This window comes from Leuciscus leuciscus (genome assembly GCF_965113295.1).
Source record: "Leuciscus leuciscus genome assembly, chromosome: 15".
NCBI lineage: Eukaryota > Metazoa > Chordata > Actinopteri > Cypriniformes > Leuciscidae > Leuciscus > Leuciscus leuciscus.
The window spans coordinates 30,208,356-30,226,518 of NC_138739.1; the positions used below are offsets into that span (position 1 = coordinate 30,208,356).

The window sequence follows — 18,163 nt, forward strand, 5'->3', positions numbered from 1 at the left end:
AACTGACCAACCAACCAACCAACCAACCAACTGATCAACCAACCAACTAACCAATTAACTGATCAACCAACTAACCAATTAACCGATCAACCAACCAACCAACCAATTAACTGACCAACCAACCAACCGATCAACCAACTAACCAATTAACTGACCAACCAACCAACTATCCAATTAACTGACCAATCAACCAACCAATTAACTGACCAACCAACTGATCAACCAACTAACTAACTGACCAATCCATTGATCTATCCAACATGAGTGGCAGTCAAGCTCCAAAAAGGACATAAAAGTATCATAAATGAATCCCAGCTAACTAACTAACTGACAGACTAACAAACATATATTTATACATCCAGGATGAGTGGCAGTCAATCTTCTAAAAGTACATCAAATATCACAAAAGTAGACCAACTAACTAACTAAAATCGAAAGAGAGCGAAAGATTCAAGCTTCTATTAGGATAGAAAAATATCCTAAAGGTCGACTAACTAACATCTATTCAACTATTCAGGATGAGGAATGGTAGTCCTTATAAAACAGAAAAGTATCATAAAAGAATTCCAACTAATTAACCAGCCAACTAACTAATATCTTTCTATATAAGACAAGAGGCAGTCAAACACCTAAAAGGACATAAAACAATCAACCAACTCCAATAGTACTCCAACCAACTAGACCGCTAACTAATTTATCCATTAAGGATACGGGACAGAAAAGTATAGTTAAAATAGTTGAACTAACTATGTATATAATATACTATATACTGTATATCACCTTACCTTGAAACATTTCTACTTGAAAAATAACCATGTACATCTAAAAATGCATCTTAGCAAAACCAACCCCAAAATTGCAGTTACCTTACTAGTGCATTGTGGGAAAGATGTGTGCAACCAGGAATTGATTTGATTCACAGACCAGTATATTTTAAGGTCATACTTCTCTCTGCAGCCTGATTCTATTGTTTAGGGGATTTTTTTTTTTTCTGAGATAAATGCTCTCAAATCTCAGAGCTGTCGGCCAAGTAGTGCTTTCTATTTACAGGAGAGGTAGAACGAGAAAAGGAGGAGTGGATGGATGAGAAAAGAGAAGGATTAGAAAAACAGTCTGACAGTCCTACTCTCCCATGGCTCAATTCTGCAAGCAGTGAGTCGACGAAGAGGAAGAGAGAGAGAGAGAGAGAGAGAGAGAGAGAGAGAGAGAGAGAGAGAGAGAGAGAGAGAGAGAGAGAGAGAGAGAGAGAGAGCGAGAGAGCAAGAGAGAGAGAGAGCGAGAGAGCGAGAGAGAGAGCGAGAGAGAGATATCACCGGACAAGAGGGTGAAAAGAAAAATGAAGATTAAGATGAGTGCTCTGGCCATCGCCGGAAAGAAAGGAGGATGGGGGGAAAAAAAAGAACAATGGGATGATGAGTCTGGTGTGAGCCTGAATGAAATAGAAAAAATATAACTGAAGACAGAACGAGAGAGAAAAGGATTCAATCATGATTAATCAACAGCCTCTCGTCTTTTAATAATCACCCTTCCGCCCATCTCTCTTTCCACGCTTGACACGGGAAACCTGCCAACCTAAGCAGAAAATGCACTAAGCAGACATTCACTATACAGACGAATCTCAAGAAATGGGTCAAGAACATGTCCATGTCATCCCATCCCAGAAATGTAAAAAAAGTAATAAAGAAATATGTGCATCTATATCTATCTATCTATCTACATCTATCTATCTACATCTGTCTATCTACCTACATCTATATCTACCTACATTTATATCTATCTACATCTATCTATCTACATCTATATCTATCTATCTACATCTATATCTACCTACATTTATATCTATCTACATTTATAGCTATCTACATCTGTCTCTATCTACATCTGTCTCTATCTACATCTATCTACATCTACATCTATCTATCTACATCTATATCTACCTACATCTATCTATCTACATCTACATCTATCTACATCTATCTATCCACCTACATCTATATCTATCTACATTTATATCTATCTACATCTATCTATCTACATCTGTCTCTATCTACATCTATCTATCTACATCTACATCTATCTACATTTATATCTATCTACATCTATCTCTATCTATCTACATCTATCTATCTACCTACATCTATATCTATCTACATTTATATCTATCTACATCCATCTATCTACATCTATCTATCTACATCTACATATATCTACATCTATCTATCTACATCGATCTCTATATTTTAATATAATTATTTACATAATGTGCTGATTACTTAAGCAAATTAAAAGGCTGAGAAATGACCCCCAAAAGAAATTATTCATTAATTAATCATTATTGTGTTAAATGAGAAAAGTATCAAATACACATCACAAAAAGTAGCTTTAGAATGTAATAAATGTAATTTATTCAACATGGCATTTATTATGCAAACTTTTAGGCTACAACGGGCCTGCTTTTTTTTTATTTTCATATGCAGCATCTGAATTGGTATTTAGATATTTTCAGACCATTTATTGTGGCTCAGAAATGGCATGAATGCATTTACACTGCAATTACAATTAAATAATTCAGTGAGTTTAATGGGTTTTAAATGGGTAGGAAATGTATAGTTTATTGAAAAATGAAAACTCTGTCATCATTTACTCACCTTCACGTCATTTCAAACTTATATGACTTGCTTTCTTCTGTGGAATTGATGTGGAAGAAAATAATTTGAGAAATGTCTTATTTTTGTTCATACAATGGAAGTCAATGGTAACCAACATTCTTCAATCAACAAATACTATAAAAAATATTTCCAAAAAGTATGTCCATTAAAGCTGAAGTGTGTAATGTTTTCAATGTCAGATCTTTTGACAACAATTATGACAATTATATAATAAAATATTAGTTTATTGCTTTTTTTAATAAATAAATTATACACAATTTCTTAAAATAAAAATGCAATGACATTTAATTTTATATTACTTAAACTATTTTATAGAAGCCTTTATTACTGTAATAATAAAGAAAAATATTACTGTAATAAAATTACTTTATTATTTCAGAAATAAGTATCTAAAGAGAAAATCACTCAGAATAATTAGGATTACTATAAAAAAACAAAACAAAAAAAAACACCTCAACAGTAACATGTCCAGGTGCGTTAAAGTTATTAAAACTAATTATATAAATTTGTCATGTTGTTTTAATATAATATATAAAACTACATTAATTAAAGGCACAACAAATACTTTCATGGTGCATAAACACTTAATTTTAATAATACATCTGTCTGACGGGCTGTATACAATGTAAATATATATAAAAAAATTAATGATTTTTTTGTTTGATTGTTCTTTGATTTTGGGGCAAGTGTAACCTGAACATGTAGCTCGTTTCTGTGAGATTCACCCGTACGCTTGCAACTTTATTTTATATTGTGATCCATTTTAATCTTTAAAGCTGGCTTGATCTCATTCCGCTCTGTAAATTGATCACAACAGCTTTTAAGCATTAAACCATTGTGCTAAACTCGAGAAAGTGAAGCGAAATAAACAAAACCCTGCCTTTCTGACAGCGTTCTGACAGAAAATAGGGCACTTTCATATTTATTTAAGCACTGGGCTCAGATCCAGAGAAATCCTGTGAGAGTTTGAGACAGAATGAGCGAGAGAGAAAGAGAGAGAGAAAGAGAAAGAGAGAGAGAGAGAGAGCTGCCAGCCGCTTATACACAGAGACAAGGGCAGACTGTCATTCAAAAACCACAATCACGAGGGAGTGTGTGAGTGTGTGTACCAGAGAGACGCAGAAAAAAAAAACCCACACAGATCACACTGTCACATTTAGATATGACTGAGAGCTGACGGCGGCTTATGAAACCAAATCAGGCTGAGCATCTCCAACACCCTGATTAAAACATCATGATGTCTGGATTTCACAAATAAACACGATTCATAACAGGAAGAAAAGCCATCCGTCTGTTACTGTAAAGGAAACTAGACTGACATAGAGCCAAAGACTGTAATTTTTCAATGAACAAAATCCAGAGGGGGTTCGATCTAAAGTGTTAACGTCTAATATAGACGTCATTTTAGTGAAACATCTGGTTAGCCACTGTGGAGAGTTTATCTCTCAATGATTCTGATCAGTGCTATAATTACTCTACTGGCAATTCATTATTTATGGTGATAAAATAATGATTAAAAGCATTTAAACCCAATTAAACTTGAGAGGTGATAAATATCTTGCTCCGTTTGTTGAATACTCTGTTCCAGAATGGTGCAAAAATGCTTTAAAAGCAAATTTCAATTATTTGCAATATAATACATTTTCGTTGCAATATAATTACATTTTGTTTTAAGAAACAAATTGTCATGACATAAAAAAAAATAAAAAATGATCAGAGGATGGGTACATGGTGGTCATAAAGGGATGGACATGGTCAGAAACAATGCTCAGGTAGGGCGTGGCATTTAAACGATGCCCAATTGGCACTAAGGGGCCTAAAGTGTGCCAAGAAAACATCCCCCACACCATTACACCACCACCACCAGCCTGCACAGTGGTAACAAGGCATGATGGATCCATGTTCTCATTCTGTTTACGCCAAATTCTGACTCTACCATCTGAATGTCTCAACAGAAATCGAGACTCATCAGACCAGGCAACATTTTTCCAGTCTTCAACTGTCCAATTTTGGTGAGCTCGTGCAAATTGTAGCCTCTTTTTCCTATTTGTAGTGGAGATGAGTGGTACCCGGTGGGGTCTTCTGCTGTTGTAGCCCATCCGCCTCAAGGTTGTGCGTGTTGTGGCTTCACAAATGCTTTGCTGCATACCTCGGTTGTAACGAGTGGTTATTTCAGTCAAAGTTGCTCTTCTATCAGCTTGAATCAGTCGGCTCATTCTCCTCTGACCTCTAGCATCAACAAGGCATTTTCGCCCACAGGACTGCCGCATACTGGATGTTTTTCCCTTTTCACGCCATTCTTTGTAAACCCTAGAAATGGTTGTGCGTGAAAATCCCAGTAACTGAGCAGATTGTGAAATACTCAGACCGGCCGGTCTGGCACCAACAACCATGCCACGCTCAAAATTGCTTAAATCACCTTTCTTTCCCATTCTGACATTCAGTTTGGAGTTCAGGAGATTGTCTTGACCAGGACCACACCCCTGAATGCATTGAAGCAACTGCCATGTGATTGGTTGATTAGATAATTGCATTAATGAGAAATTGAACAGGTGTTCCTAATAATCCTTTAGGTGAGTGTATATTATATATTTATTTATTTACTTTTTTTTTATTATAAATATATTAATTTTAATGTTGACATTGAAATTTGTTTCTCACTTATTACCGTAATGCAAAATAACAACAAATTACTAACTTTATATTGTATTACAGTAATTAAAATTAGATTATGGTTTTGTCATGATTTTTTCCCCTCAAATGAACATGAAACGCACAAAAAAGCATAATGCAATTACCATAATAATACAACTACAACAGTAGTATATAAATATATAAAATACTGACTTAATATAATTTGTCTTAATTACATTTTTTTGGGGCTTAAAATGAAAATGACTTTAAAATTAAAGCTGTTGGTAGATTACAAAAATAAAATAAAAAATAATAAGAAAAATTAATACTTCATTTCTAATCCCAATTCCCACAAGGACACAAACACAAATAAAAACATTGACATTTTCTACATTGATTTGATTGATTTTATTTGTAAGGCACCAGAAGCATTTCCTTACTGCAGAAATTTCCATTTATGTATAGTAAATGTTTATGTACTTTGTTTTAATATGGAATGAAGCTATTTTATAACACAATTATCTTTGCACTGTAGGTTGTACAATATACATAAAATTAGGAATTGAAAAACAAACAAACGAAAAGACTTTTATAAAGCACAGAATGCTTACAATGCTTGTAAGAAATGGCAAAAGGCAAGCAATGAATTCTGGAAAGAGCGAGGGCTGTCGGGGGGGTTCAAGAAAGAAAGAAAGGATGGATGATGGGGGCGACAACCTGCTCTCAAGTGCCTCACGAGTTAAGAGTCCCCTAAAACACAGACGTATCATCCAAGACTGACACGAAAGCATCCGTTTGCACATAAAGCTTTAGGTCTATGTATAACGTACACATACGGTACACCCGCGGCCCACCTTTATAGCAAAACACTTTGCGTTTGGCTAGATCTGATTTTGAACTCTTAACGTTTACGTAGCGACTCTGTCCTTAAAAAGAAAAACGTCAACAGAATAGATTTGAGCATATGTAGCAAGCTACGAGGAGAGATCCTGGCACTTCTATCATAAATACACTGGCAGAATCAAACAGAAAACATTGTACCAATAAACACTGTGAGCAGATTTGTTTTGAAAGCACTACAATATCATTAGGAGGCCTTTCATTTATGTATTCTTATGTTGGCACTGCCATAATTCAGACAATTTAATTAAAAAACGGTGCACTGTCCCTTTAAGACAAGTTTAGGAAGCAGCTTCACTCCTTAATCCAATATGGTTTAAAATAGTGTTGTCAAGTTGATTAATCGTGATTAATAACATCTAACATAAAAGTTTGTAAATATGCGAGTATGTGTGTGTGTATACACACACACACACACATTATACATTTACAAAGTTTTATGTTGGATGCGATTAATTGCACTAGTTTAAATGCGTCTACGGTTTTGGAAAGAAAACATTTGGACAACGCAAATCTAAAGTCTCCACACAATGCCGGTAAAAAAAAGCATAGAGCTAGAAGGAAAAGACGTGTTAAGTCTAGTTTTCATTTCCAGAATACATCAAAATGAGAAAATGGGGGGAAAAAATTACGACAATCTATGACTCTATGAATAATAATTTCAATTCGACACAAAAACAGCTTTTTTTAATGCAATCTAGAATAAATGTTAGACTGGTTATTTATTTTGTGGGCTTGTCAAAAGAAGCATATTTTATATCATATGTTTGCAGAAACATACATAGGACACCTAAAATAGCACAACTTCAAACTAAAGTGACCATGAAGGGTGTTAGTGTGGACTTGCTATGGACTTACTGCCCCCTCTTGGTAGAATCTCATACTACAATATCACACTAGGAGATGTGACTATAAAAAAAAAAAAACACCAAAATGTTTTTACCTTTACCTTAAGACCACTTAAGAAAGCAATGTGCTAAATTTCTTTTCTCTTTGTTGGGATCATTATACATATGATTTCGCATACTTCCTGTTTCTGTAGTGCGATCAAAACAACGAAAAATAAATGTTTAAAGAAGGTGCTTCTCATTTTTCAAATACCTTTCTCTTACAACTAAACTTATAAAGAAAACAACATGACTTTCACCATGTAGACAATCAACATTACTATAAAAGAAGACCAAAAATATCTTTTAAACAGCATCCCTTTTCACTTGGTGAGCAGGTTAGCTAGCTTCTCAGAGGATTCATCTAATATTCTCTGTCTAAGACAGCACAACACAGCTTCCAAACACATTAGAAATCAGGCAAACGGGTATATAGATATACAGTACGTTGAAGAGCCTTGCAGGAATGTTCTTTCTTCATTTCAACACTATTCATCACGTTTCGTCAAGCAGTTTGAAAGGACAGTTCACCCAAAAATGTCATCATTTACTCACTCTCATGTTGTTCCAAACCTGTATGACATTCTTTCTTCAGTGGAACACAAAAGGAGATGTTTTGAGCAATGTCCAAGCTGCTCTTGTCCACACAACAAAAGTGAATGGTGACCACAGCAATCAAACTAAATTTTCAATAAATAACGACTTAAATTATTCACGTTTCTTCAGATAAATGGCTTCAGAATATAATACAGGAGTCATATGGACTAGTTTTATGATGCTTTTTCCATTTTGAAGCTTGACAGCTTTGGTCCCCATTGACTTTCATTGCATGGAAAGGAGCAGCTTTGACATTCCTCAAAACATCACCTTTTGTCTTTCACAGAAGAAAAGTCAGACAAACAGGTTTGAAACAACAGGAAGATTCAATCATCATTTATTCACCCTCATGTCGCTCTAAATCAGCATTACTTTCTTCAGTGGAACACAAAAGGAGATGTTTAGATGTTTTCCCGTTTAATGAAAGTGAATGGTGACCACAGCTATCCAGCAAAATTTCCAGTGAATAACACCTTCAATTTCTCAAACAAATGGCTTCAAAACACTTGGAATGGAATACAGAAGTCATGTGGTGTAGTTTATTTTTTGGTCCCTATTCACTCTCAAGGAGCAGCATGACCATTCTTCAAAACGTCTTCATTCTGTGCTCCACAGAAGAAAAGTCAAACAGGTTTGAAACAAGATTTGATCATCATTTACTCACTCAAAAATGTCATATGTATGACTTTCTTTTGTTAAGTACAAAATATGTTTTCTGTGGAATGTCGAAGTTGCTCTTTTCCATAAAAAAACAAAACAAAAAACAAAATGGTGACTTCGCTATCAAGCAAACTTTTCCAGTGAATAACATCTTAAATTTTAGTTTTACACACAAATGGCTTCAGAACAATTCAAATTTAGTACACAAGTCATATGGACTAGGATTTTTTTTGTCTGTACCCATTCATTGTATGGAAAGGAGCAGTGTGAACATTCTTCAAAACGTCTCCTTTTGTGTTCCACAGAAGAACGTAGGTAAAATAATTTTGGAACAACATAAAAATAAAACAAAACCTAATTTTTACTTGAACTATCCCTTTAAGGTAGGATAGATGCAACAGCCGTGCCTTCGAGAAATAACACCGATCCTTTAAACTCTAAATGGATTATGCTGCGGCTAAGTTTTTAGATGCAAAGTTGCTTTTAGTCTCAGAGTTACTGCCTAGGGCCAAAGTGCTTTTGACTCAGTTATTGTAGATTGTAGCTTTAAAAGGTGAAAGATTTTAAGAGGAAAAGAGTGAGCGAGGGGAAAAAAAAACAAAAAGGAATTATTACTGAAGGGTCGATGGTCCATTAACGGTCGCACCATTTTGTAGACCATTTCCTCAATTAGCATAAGAAATATACAATTTTATATATATATATATATATATATATATATATATATATATATATATATACACACACACACACACACACACGCAGGCAAGAAATAGTGTAAAGAAAATCAAATCAAGCATCCGTAACACAATAAAAAGGTGGATTGGTATCAATACATATAGAAAGCTGCGGGAATGAACCAGAACGAATGACGTTAGGCATGTGAACACAGTAGCAATTTAGAGGGGAAGATAGAAAGATGGAAAAGGAGTGGAAAATGAAGGAAAAGAAAAAGGGAAACAAGTGCCTCTGCTCTACGTTGAGCTCTGGATGATGACCGGACGAAGGAACGGGTTTGGCGGCGGGGCGACTAGTCGGACTTGTCTCCGTCTTCCTCGCGGTGGCTGTCGGAGGTCTCGCGTGTGCTCTTGTCCTCCTTGGCCAGCTGGGCCTGAGAGGCCAGGATGCTGGAGAGGGAGAAGAGGCCGGAGCTGGAGGTGACGGCGGGGAGGCCGGCCGGTTGGCTGAGACCCAGAGGGAGAGGGGTCATGGGCAGTGCCAGCCCCTGCAGCTGAGAGAGCTGGTGAGCCTGGAGCTGCTGCTACACAACACACACATACAGGGATTTCTTACTTTTACTTTTACACTTTCTTAGTTTACTTTGCACTTACAACATTATTATGAAATACAGTTTCAACTCAAAAGTTTATATTGGATGAACCTGCCAATTCTAAATTAATTAATCAAATCTATTTACACTACCATTCTAAAATTTGGGGTCAGTGAGATTAAACGTTTTATTCAGCAAGGATGCATTAGACAGTACAAATATGTATAATGTCAAAAAAAGGCTTTATTTCCCAAAAAATGCTGTTCTATTCTAATGGCTGCTGAAAATTTAGCTTTGCAATCATAGGAATTTTAAAATATATTAAAAGTAACAAACAGCTATTTTAAATTGTAATAATATTCCACTATATTACTGTTTTCCCCCCCTAAATAAATGCAAACTTGGTGAGAATAAGACACAAAATGATAGTATCCATTGATCTATTTGACCTATGTTACATGGTGCAAAAACTATTAACTGTGATTATTATTTATTAATAAATGTAATCAGTAATGAATTATTGAACACTGGTATTTTTAGATCACTCCTGTAATTTGATAAAATATGGTATTTTGTGTTTTATTTAATACTCTTATTAATTGAGGTAAAAAATAATTACACTGCATGGCCTCTCGTGGTTTTATTTGATTGGTTATGTCATTTATAATATTGCTTGTTTACTCCATTTGCACTGTGTTTTTGTTTTTTCTTTATTTTTGCATTGGATTATTTTGCATTCTCACTGTACAAAGCAAGAGCTGCAAATGCTTAATGAATGTTGTTTTTGTCATGCACTGTAAAAAAATATATATCAAAGATTACTGGTGTCCATTTTACAAGACAATACTATTCATTCTTTCTACTTACATTTTTTGCGTTTAACCCAATGTGTTGCTTGCCGTTTCTTTGTAATTATTTGTGAAATTTACTAGCAATTTCTGTGAAAATTGTTTCTACACTAAGAGTTAAGATATTCAAAGAGCACAGAAACAATGCACAAAACTAATTAATAAAGCCTTTCTTTATACATAATTAGACTTGCATAAACTCATTCAGATGCATTTCCATAAACAGCCTTCTGTATAAACCTGTGTGTCATCCCACACACAAACACACACTTTACCCGTATGATGGAGTTCATCTCTGGTGGGGTGACCTGTTTGGCTCTCTCTATCGCCCCCAGAACCTGCTGCTGGTGCTGGAAAATAATAATAATCTGAATCACAATCACATCTCGTGCTATATGCTCCTTAAGATCCCACACTCACATTAAAATCATTAAAATCAAATCAGACTAACTGAGCGTTTAAGACGGAAGTGTAATGCTATAAACTAAATGCTGAGGTAGCGCTGCTATCTCTCTGTACCTCTTGAGACAGGTAAGGCAAGACTTGAGCACAGATCCCATTTAATCTCTTCACGATCTCTGCCTGCAGGGAGAAACACACACACACTCAGCAAATTCTTCCCTTTTAAATTAGCCACAAATGGCCCAGTTATTCAGCTCCAAAAAATATAAACAAACATATTCCTGACTATGTAATTGACAGCAAAAATAAAAATACAGAATAAATAATAAATGATTATGACTAATATATATGGCTTGCCTTGAGAACACTTGATGGCTCACAAGAAAATGTAATAGATTTTTTTTTTTCATATCTTACTTTTAGCTATATACATACACATACATATATATATATACATATACATACATATATATATATAAACACACGCACGTATTTAGGTATAAAAAACTTCTAAATAAAGAGATTGATATATAGATGAATATAGAGAAAGCTCATGTCAGGAAACGTGATTTTTCTGAGCACTGAAAAGCCTGCGAGAGCTTGAGATTTTTTTTTTTTGGGAGAAAAAAAAAACATGCAGTGGGACAAAGAGAGAGGCAACAATAACCCTGTTTCAATAGCCTGCCATGCTGACACTTCTTACAGCATGCAGAAGAGAGAGAGAGGAAAAAGTGAAATGACTGCATACCAAACACTGGCATGCCTTATTCCTTGCATTCATGCCCTGTATTTCTCTTTCGCACACACTCTTCCGTGGCTGGCTGACTTTTTTAAAACATATTTCACCTGTGTCATATAAAGGGTCAGGGACTGATGAATTGTGTTCTCGAGACTGGCTGCAGCGGCGCAATGGCACATGGTTAGATTTCGACGCCCTACTAACCACTAACTGTTCTGTAAATCAACACTTATTGGAGCATTTCTCATTTTGAGGGAAAAACAAAACAATTTCAGTCACTGCATGATTCAAATACTCATTTATATATCCGTGATGCCAAAGCTGAATATTCAGCATCATTACTCAAGTCTTCAGTGTCACATGATCCTTCAGAAATCATTCTGATTTGCGGTTTAGAAATCAATGTTGAAAACAGTTGTGCTGTTAAATATTTTTGTGGACATTTTTCTGTTTGATGAACACAAAATAGAAATCTTTTGTTACAATGCAAAAGTATTTTTCGATCAAATCAATGCACCCCTCCTGAATTAAATAATTAATTTCTTTAAAAAAAATTTGACGTAGAAATGCAGTGTACACAAAATAAATAAAATAAAGTTATTAAACTTTTTTTTTTGTGATAGAGCCATTAAATGTTAGAAAGGCAAGCCAAAAACAACAACAAAACAGGTAAAAATGTTTCATTTTTATGGACCATTTCAGTGTTTTTGTGTCCCATATTCATCAAAAATCTCCCAGCTATCACAGCCTATAAAGTGTAGTCAAATAGCATGACGTGAATAAACCAGTTGTCATAAATTGTTGAAGGGATAGTTCAGCCAAAAATGAAAATTCTGTCATCATTTACTCACCCTCATGTCGTTCCAAACCTGTCAGCTTTTGGTTCATCATCAAAACACAAATGAGGGTATTTTAAATGTCAATGGAGGGACAGAAATCTCTCAGATTTCAGTCCATTGAACAAAAACATAAATTCAATCTGTTCATCATAGAAAGCGCTAGTCTCTTCAGAAAATTAGGACTAAACCACTTGATTCATAAGGATCTTTTCGAAGCGTCAAAGTGGTAGTTGCGAAGACTATCAATGGAGGGACAGAAATCTCTCCGATTTCATTTAAAAAATTGTGTTTTGAAGATGAATAAAAGTCTTACGGGTTTGGAACAACATGAGGGTTAGTAATTGGGTGAACTAACCCTTTAATGCATAATTTGGCCCCCTACTGACACTTCTGTGTTTAGACAGTCTCAAACTAAAAGCATCAGCATTCAATACAGTTGAGCAAAAGTGATGAAGATGTTGATGAGAGTGTAAACTGGATGGGTGTAATTTCATCAGATTAGACGTAGAAGCGAGGAACTCACCTGCTTGTGCATTTCGATATTCAGCCCATAGGACATCTCATAGTACTGCAAAGAAATAAAGTCAGACATGAACTTTTAGTATTACAGCACTGAACATCTAGAACCCCAGTGTAACATGTGCGGGCATACTAGTGCGTACTACGTGCTAAAGTGTTAGCCTCGCTCATCATCCACACGTCAGCGAGCAGCGTAACACAACCTCTGCAGCTAAACAAGACCGGGGAGCATCAGTGATGGAGCCAGAGTTGGATCAGGGTCGGCTTTGCCAAGCAGCAGTAGGTCCCTAAAGCAATTACCACCCACGCAAAGCAGACGCCCACCCTCCCCATCTTCCAGCGGGTGCGGACAGAGCGGGGGAACCCGATAGGCTATTAGAGGTAGGGAGGGTGCTCTGGCTGATGCGCGTGAGAGCAACGCCGCACAGATTAAATGAGATTAAGCCGCTCGACAGATCAATTAGAGGCGGAATATCAGACAGCAACACGAGGCCCGGGCCGGAGACAACGAGGTTAGAGTGGAGGGGAAGGAGGGAGGGGATATCATCGGGGGGGATGGATGGGAAAAGAGAGAGCAGAGTATGGACAAAAGGAGGAATGGCAGACAAGGTAAAAAGGAGGGGATGGAGAGGATGGGGGGGGGGGGGTGGAAGACTAGAGAGGAGAGGAAGACAAAGCATACATGATGCCTGAAGATCACGGCCAGATTCAACATGAAAGATTTTTGATGCAACTTCTTAAACATTTATTTTACTTGCATTCTAGAAAATTAAGTTGCACAATTAGTGAAAGTAAAATATTCATTGAAATATAAACTGAAGAATTATTGAACAATTAAATAAAAAATTATATAATATAAAATAATCATTAAGTTGTTTTTTTAATAAATATACATATATAATAAATATACATGTATAATATATAAACAAATAAATATATAATATACAAAACAAGTTAATATAATATATAAGAATGAGAAAAATTGTACCTAATATAACATAATAGATTAATATAAAATATAAAAACCACCAAGCTGAACAAATATTTAAAAAAATATTATATAAACACACATTTACCACATATAAGAACCGCTAAGCTGAAAAAAACCCTTTAATATAATTTAGTTGTTTGTAAATAAATAAATAAATAAATAATATAAGAACTGCTAAGTTGTTTGTAAATAAGTAAATGCATACATGCACAATATATAACAACTTTTATATAATGTGACTGTTCTTATATTAAGAATCGTGATATATATATATATATATATATATATATATATATATATATATACACATACACACACACACATATACTGTTGTTTGTAAACAACAAAAGAAAATTTAATAATATAACAACCTTATAAGAATATAAGAACAATCAAGCTGAAAATTAATAATATAATATAATGAACTGCCAAGTTGTCAATAAATAATCAATATAATATAATATAATATAATATAATATAATATAATATAATATAATATAATATAATATAATATAATATAATATAATATAATATAATTAGTCAAGTCTAATCTCATCTATGATAACAAGTAGGTCAGGTATGCCACTGGCGTCCCCTCAAAAGAGAGGTGCATGACGCCTCTGGGTGGACAGGAGGTACAGAATGTTAATAGGGCAGCAGAAAAGAGTGTTGAGGCAGACAGAGAATAAGACACAATGAAATCAGACAGGTGAGGGCTAGGTGAGTTTCTTGCAGGATGTGAATATGTTCCGGCACATCCAGCCTAAGGCGGGTCCCTCTGGAGGAGAGTGCGTTCTGTGCAGACTTACCATGATATAATGACGTTGCATTTCTGACTTCTCGCTGGCCAGCTTGTCACATTCGAGCTTCAGACTGAAAAGAGGGAAAAAAGACTGGTCAATAAAATAGAACAGACACTGACTAGACATATATTATGCAACAGATCAGTTGAAGAGTTCAGACTGCTTCAGAGACTTTTCTGACTTTTTCACATTCTTTTGGCAGAGTCGGTAGATGGGGAGAGAAATTTAGAGCTAATAGTCAGCTAAAAACACTAAGGCCACTCATTTAATGTCACATCTACCAATCAGAAAACTAGCCAATCAGAAAAGCTCTTTGCCTGCAGTATTTAACAGTAGCATTCAAGTAAGAAATTGAATAAACAAATGTTAAAAATAAAACACTACATCTGTTCAACTGTATAAATGATACATTGATTCTTATTAAAGCTACAGAAGTTATTCAGTGAAGAGCGGTAAGTGATTTTCTTTTTGCCTTTTTTTAATTAACATTAATGACAAATGGTAGCTGGTATATTAGGCTGCTGTCACTTTAAGACCGAATGCACAGATCTCTTATACAGATATGCATCCGATTTTCTCCAAACTTTTTATGGTCACTTAAGACATAACTGACTACCTTTATGTAAACCTGGCGTGTATTTGACAGTTTAAGCGCAATAAGACGTGAAAGAGAACTTGGTTTAGTGCTCACACGCTGTGCGACAGGCTTTTAGTGTGCGCACTGAACAGCATGCGAATAAAATGGTTTAACTGGCAAGGCTTTAAAACGCATGCAAATAATAAACGTTCATGATTGCGAAGAACTGCAATGTCACTTGAGCGTAACCCTTCCGCTGTGTTACTAAACGTGATGTGAATGTATGTGGCATTGTACAGCATCTTGAGGCGCCAGAACTGCAACTGACAGCATGTGCACTGTAGCGCGATACTACGATATTTTTAATGTTAAAGGACAAGTTCGGTATTTTACACTTAAAGCCCTGTTTACAGATCGTATCTGATGAAATAGAACGGTTAAGATTAAAATTTGGACACATGCTCCTGTCCCGAGAATTTTAGGTTTATTTCGCTTTTGTGGACCTATTTTGCCAAACGCGTCACACCCGTGATTCTTCCGTTGAGAGCTTGAATAATAGACACTCCAGCCCAGTTGGTGGCGATAATGCACCTTTGCCAATTGCAAGCAAACCACGGGCATTTCATTGAATACACAGAAGAAGCAGAAGAAGAAGCGGCGGAGTAATACCGTAAAGGTGCTGCGGTCTCACAGCACGTCCTATTGAGTCAATGGAGTTGGACAAAAACTACGATAAAACCTGTTGGAATGCATCTTTTTCAGCGATTTTTGAGTGCACATATCAGTGAACACCCCCTGACCACTCGGTGAGTTTCACGTCTTTGTAAACGAAAGTTTAATGTGTTTTTAGGACGGAATCTTCCAGTGCATATAGACAACCATTGTGGGGGTGGGGGGGGAAAGCGAAATAAACCTAAAATTCTCGGGACAGCAGCATGTGTCCAAATTTTAATCTTAACCGTTCTATTTCATCAGATACGATCTGTAAACAGGGCTTTAAGTGTAAAATACCGAACTTGTCCTTTAAATTGATTTATTGGATGCAAAAATGTACATTTTGTTCAAAAATATTTGATACATTTTTATCATTTAGTTGTGGCATTATTGAGGAGAAAACGGCAGGAACTGGTTTATCACACCACACAAACTGGAATCGAACCAGAATTTCCCACCATGCACCATGGCTAGATGTGACGTCAGCATGTGTACGAACCGCTAGGCCGTGACTCCTTTCAAGACACATTATTTAATTTCTTCCCAAAGAAATCAAAGTGAATAATCAACTAGTAATTCCATATGGAAAAAAAAAAGTGGGATTGGGAAAGCATCTGACAAAAGAAAGCCAAGAGAAAGCTATACAAATAAAGTGACACGACATACTAGAGGTTTTTGTTTCGTTGGCGTATGACAAGCATTCTGTCTCTTCATACCTCTCCAGTCTGCTGCTTCCACTTATCCCAAAAAAGGGGGGGAAAAAATGGGCTGTTATGACTGTGTAACATATATTGGGGGTTGTCATGGTGACCATCCTCCCTGCTGCCAGGCTACCTGTGATTGGCCATGCCAGCCACTGATTGGCCGAGACCTCCTGAAGGTTCCAAAGATGCTCTCGGAGAAAAAAAAAAAGACGCCAAAAAACGACACATTGATGGAGTTGTATTGCCGTTACTTTCCGCCTCCAAATCGCTCCTGCTGTCATCCTTATTTTGATTTATGTATTCCCTGATCTATTTATGCATTTGTAGAAGGGAGCGACAGCTCGGCGAGGCTCTGGGGACCGCCTGCAGTACATTTCCTTTAAAAGGCTGAACGCAGCACCAAAAAAGCCCTTGTCTGTTGAATCTCAATTGAAGTCAATGGCGGTGAATCCATGCTCTGAATACACATACAAAAACGTAGGGCCTATTCTTCTGTGAATCAGGGTTAAATGAGGGTTTGCTCGTTGTCATGGGAATAGGGAGGGAAAGACATGTTGCCTTAAAGACGGGACAGTAGCAGCGTCTTTGTGTCTTTAAAGAGTCTTCCGTCTCCATTTACAGGAGTTAAGGCATCAGACGGATCAGATCACAGTAGCCGCTCCGTGTTAATCGGCATGGGAATGAGGCACTAGGGGAAGCTTGTTAGAAGTGATAAAACAAATATGCCGGCTAATAGTGAATTTAGTCACACTGCTTTGTAGAGGACCACCCTAAGGAAACGGTTAAAAGGAATGTTGTTTTGAACCCGATTGGCTTGCTTTCTTCTGTGAAACTTTTGATAATGTGCTGGTTGCTCTTTTCTGGAGTAGTCTGATTCAAGAACAAATGACTGATGAACTGGTTCTTTTAAGGAACTGGTGATACAGGATTAACTCACTGAATCAATCAGAGCAGCAACTGAATTAACATCTGACTCATTCACACACAAGTCATTACTTTTATTATGTCATTACTTTTTGACTCGTAAGGTTCTGGTTGCTCTGTTCTGCTTCTGAATCAGAGCAGTTACTACTGTAAATAGGCCTTTATCAGACTTCCGCAAGAGCTTAAAATAGTAGCGTAAAATAATTTATGTTGTAGCCTGTATCAATGGAAGTGCCCATAGCACAGCACTGTTGAGATTTATTGATGAACAGTTCATCATAGATACTTCATCTATGGCCCTGTTTACACCTTGGATGCATTTTGGTCGATCAGATCACAAGTGGACGACTCTAAATACAGATGTAAACCGGGTCTAAAGCGTTTTGAGCTTGTCCACTTTCGACCACTTCCAGAGGTAGTCCAAAACACATTCGAATGAGTTCGAACAGCCACAAAAGACAGTCTACTCTCCGCCTACTGACCTAA

At 36.2% G+C, this 18,163-nt stretch overlaps 1 protein-coding gene across 2 annotated transcripts in view; it reads right to left on the reverse strand.

The window, feature by feature from the left end:
* Positions 1-5,696: 5,696 nt before the first annotated feature.
* The window catches only part of tle5 (TLE family member 5, transcriptional modulator), a 28,617-nt gene continuing 16,150 nt past the window's right edge, over positions 5,697-18,163 (reverse strand). The window contains exons 3-7 of one of the 2 annotated variants that reach the window (XM_082139699.1): positions 14,765-14,828; positions 12,969-13,013; positions 10,985-11,047; positions 10,741-10,815; positions 5,697-9,605 (exon numbers count right to left, since the gene is read on the reverse strand). In XM_082139699.1, the coding sequence (XP_081995825.1) occupies positions 9,378-9,605; positions 10,741-10,815; positions 10,985-11,047; positions 12,969-13,013; positions 14,765-14,828 (475 nt within the window). In that variant the 3' untranslated portion in view covers positions 5,697-9,377. Of the gene's footprint in view, positions 9,609-10,740; positions 10,816-10,984; positions 11,048-12,968; positions 13,014-14,764; positions 14,829-18,163 lie in introns of both variants that reach the window. The other variant, XM_082139698.1, reaches the window with a different exon arrangement.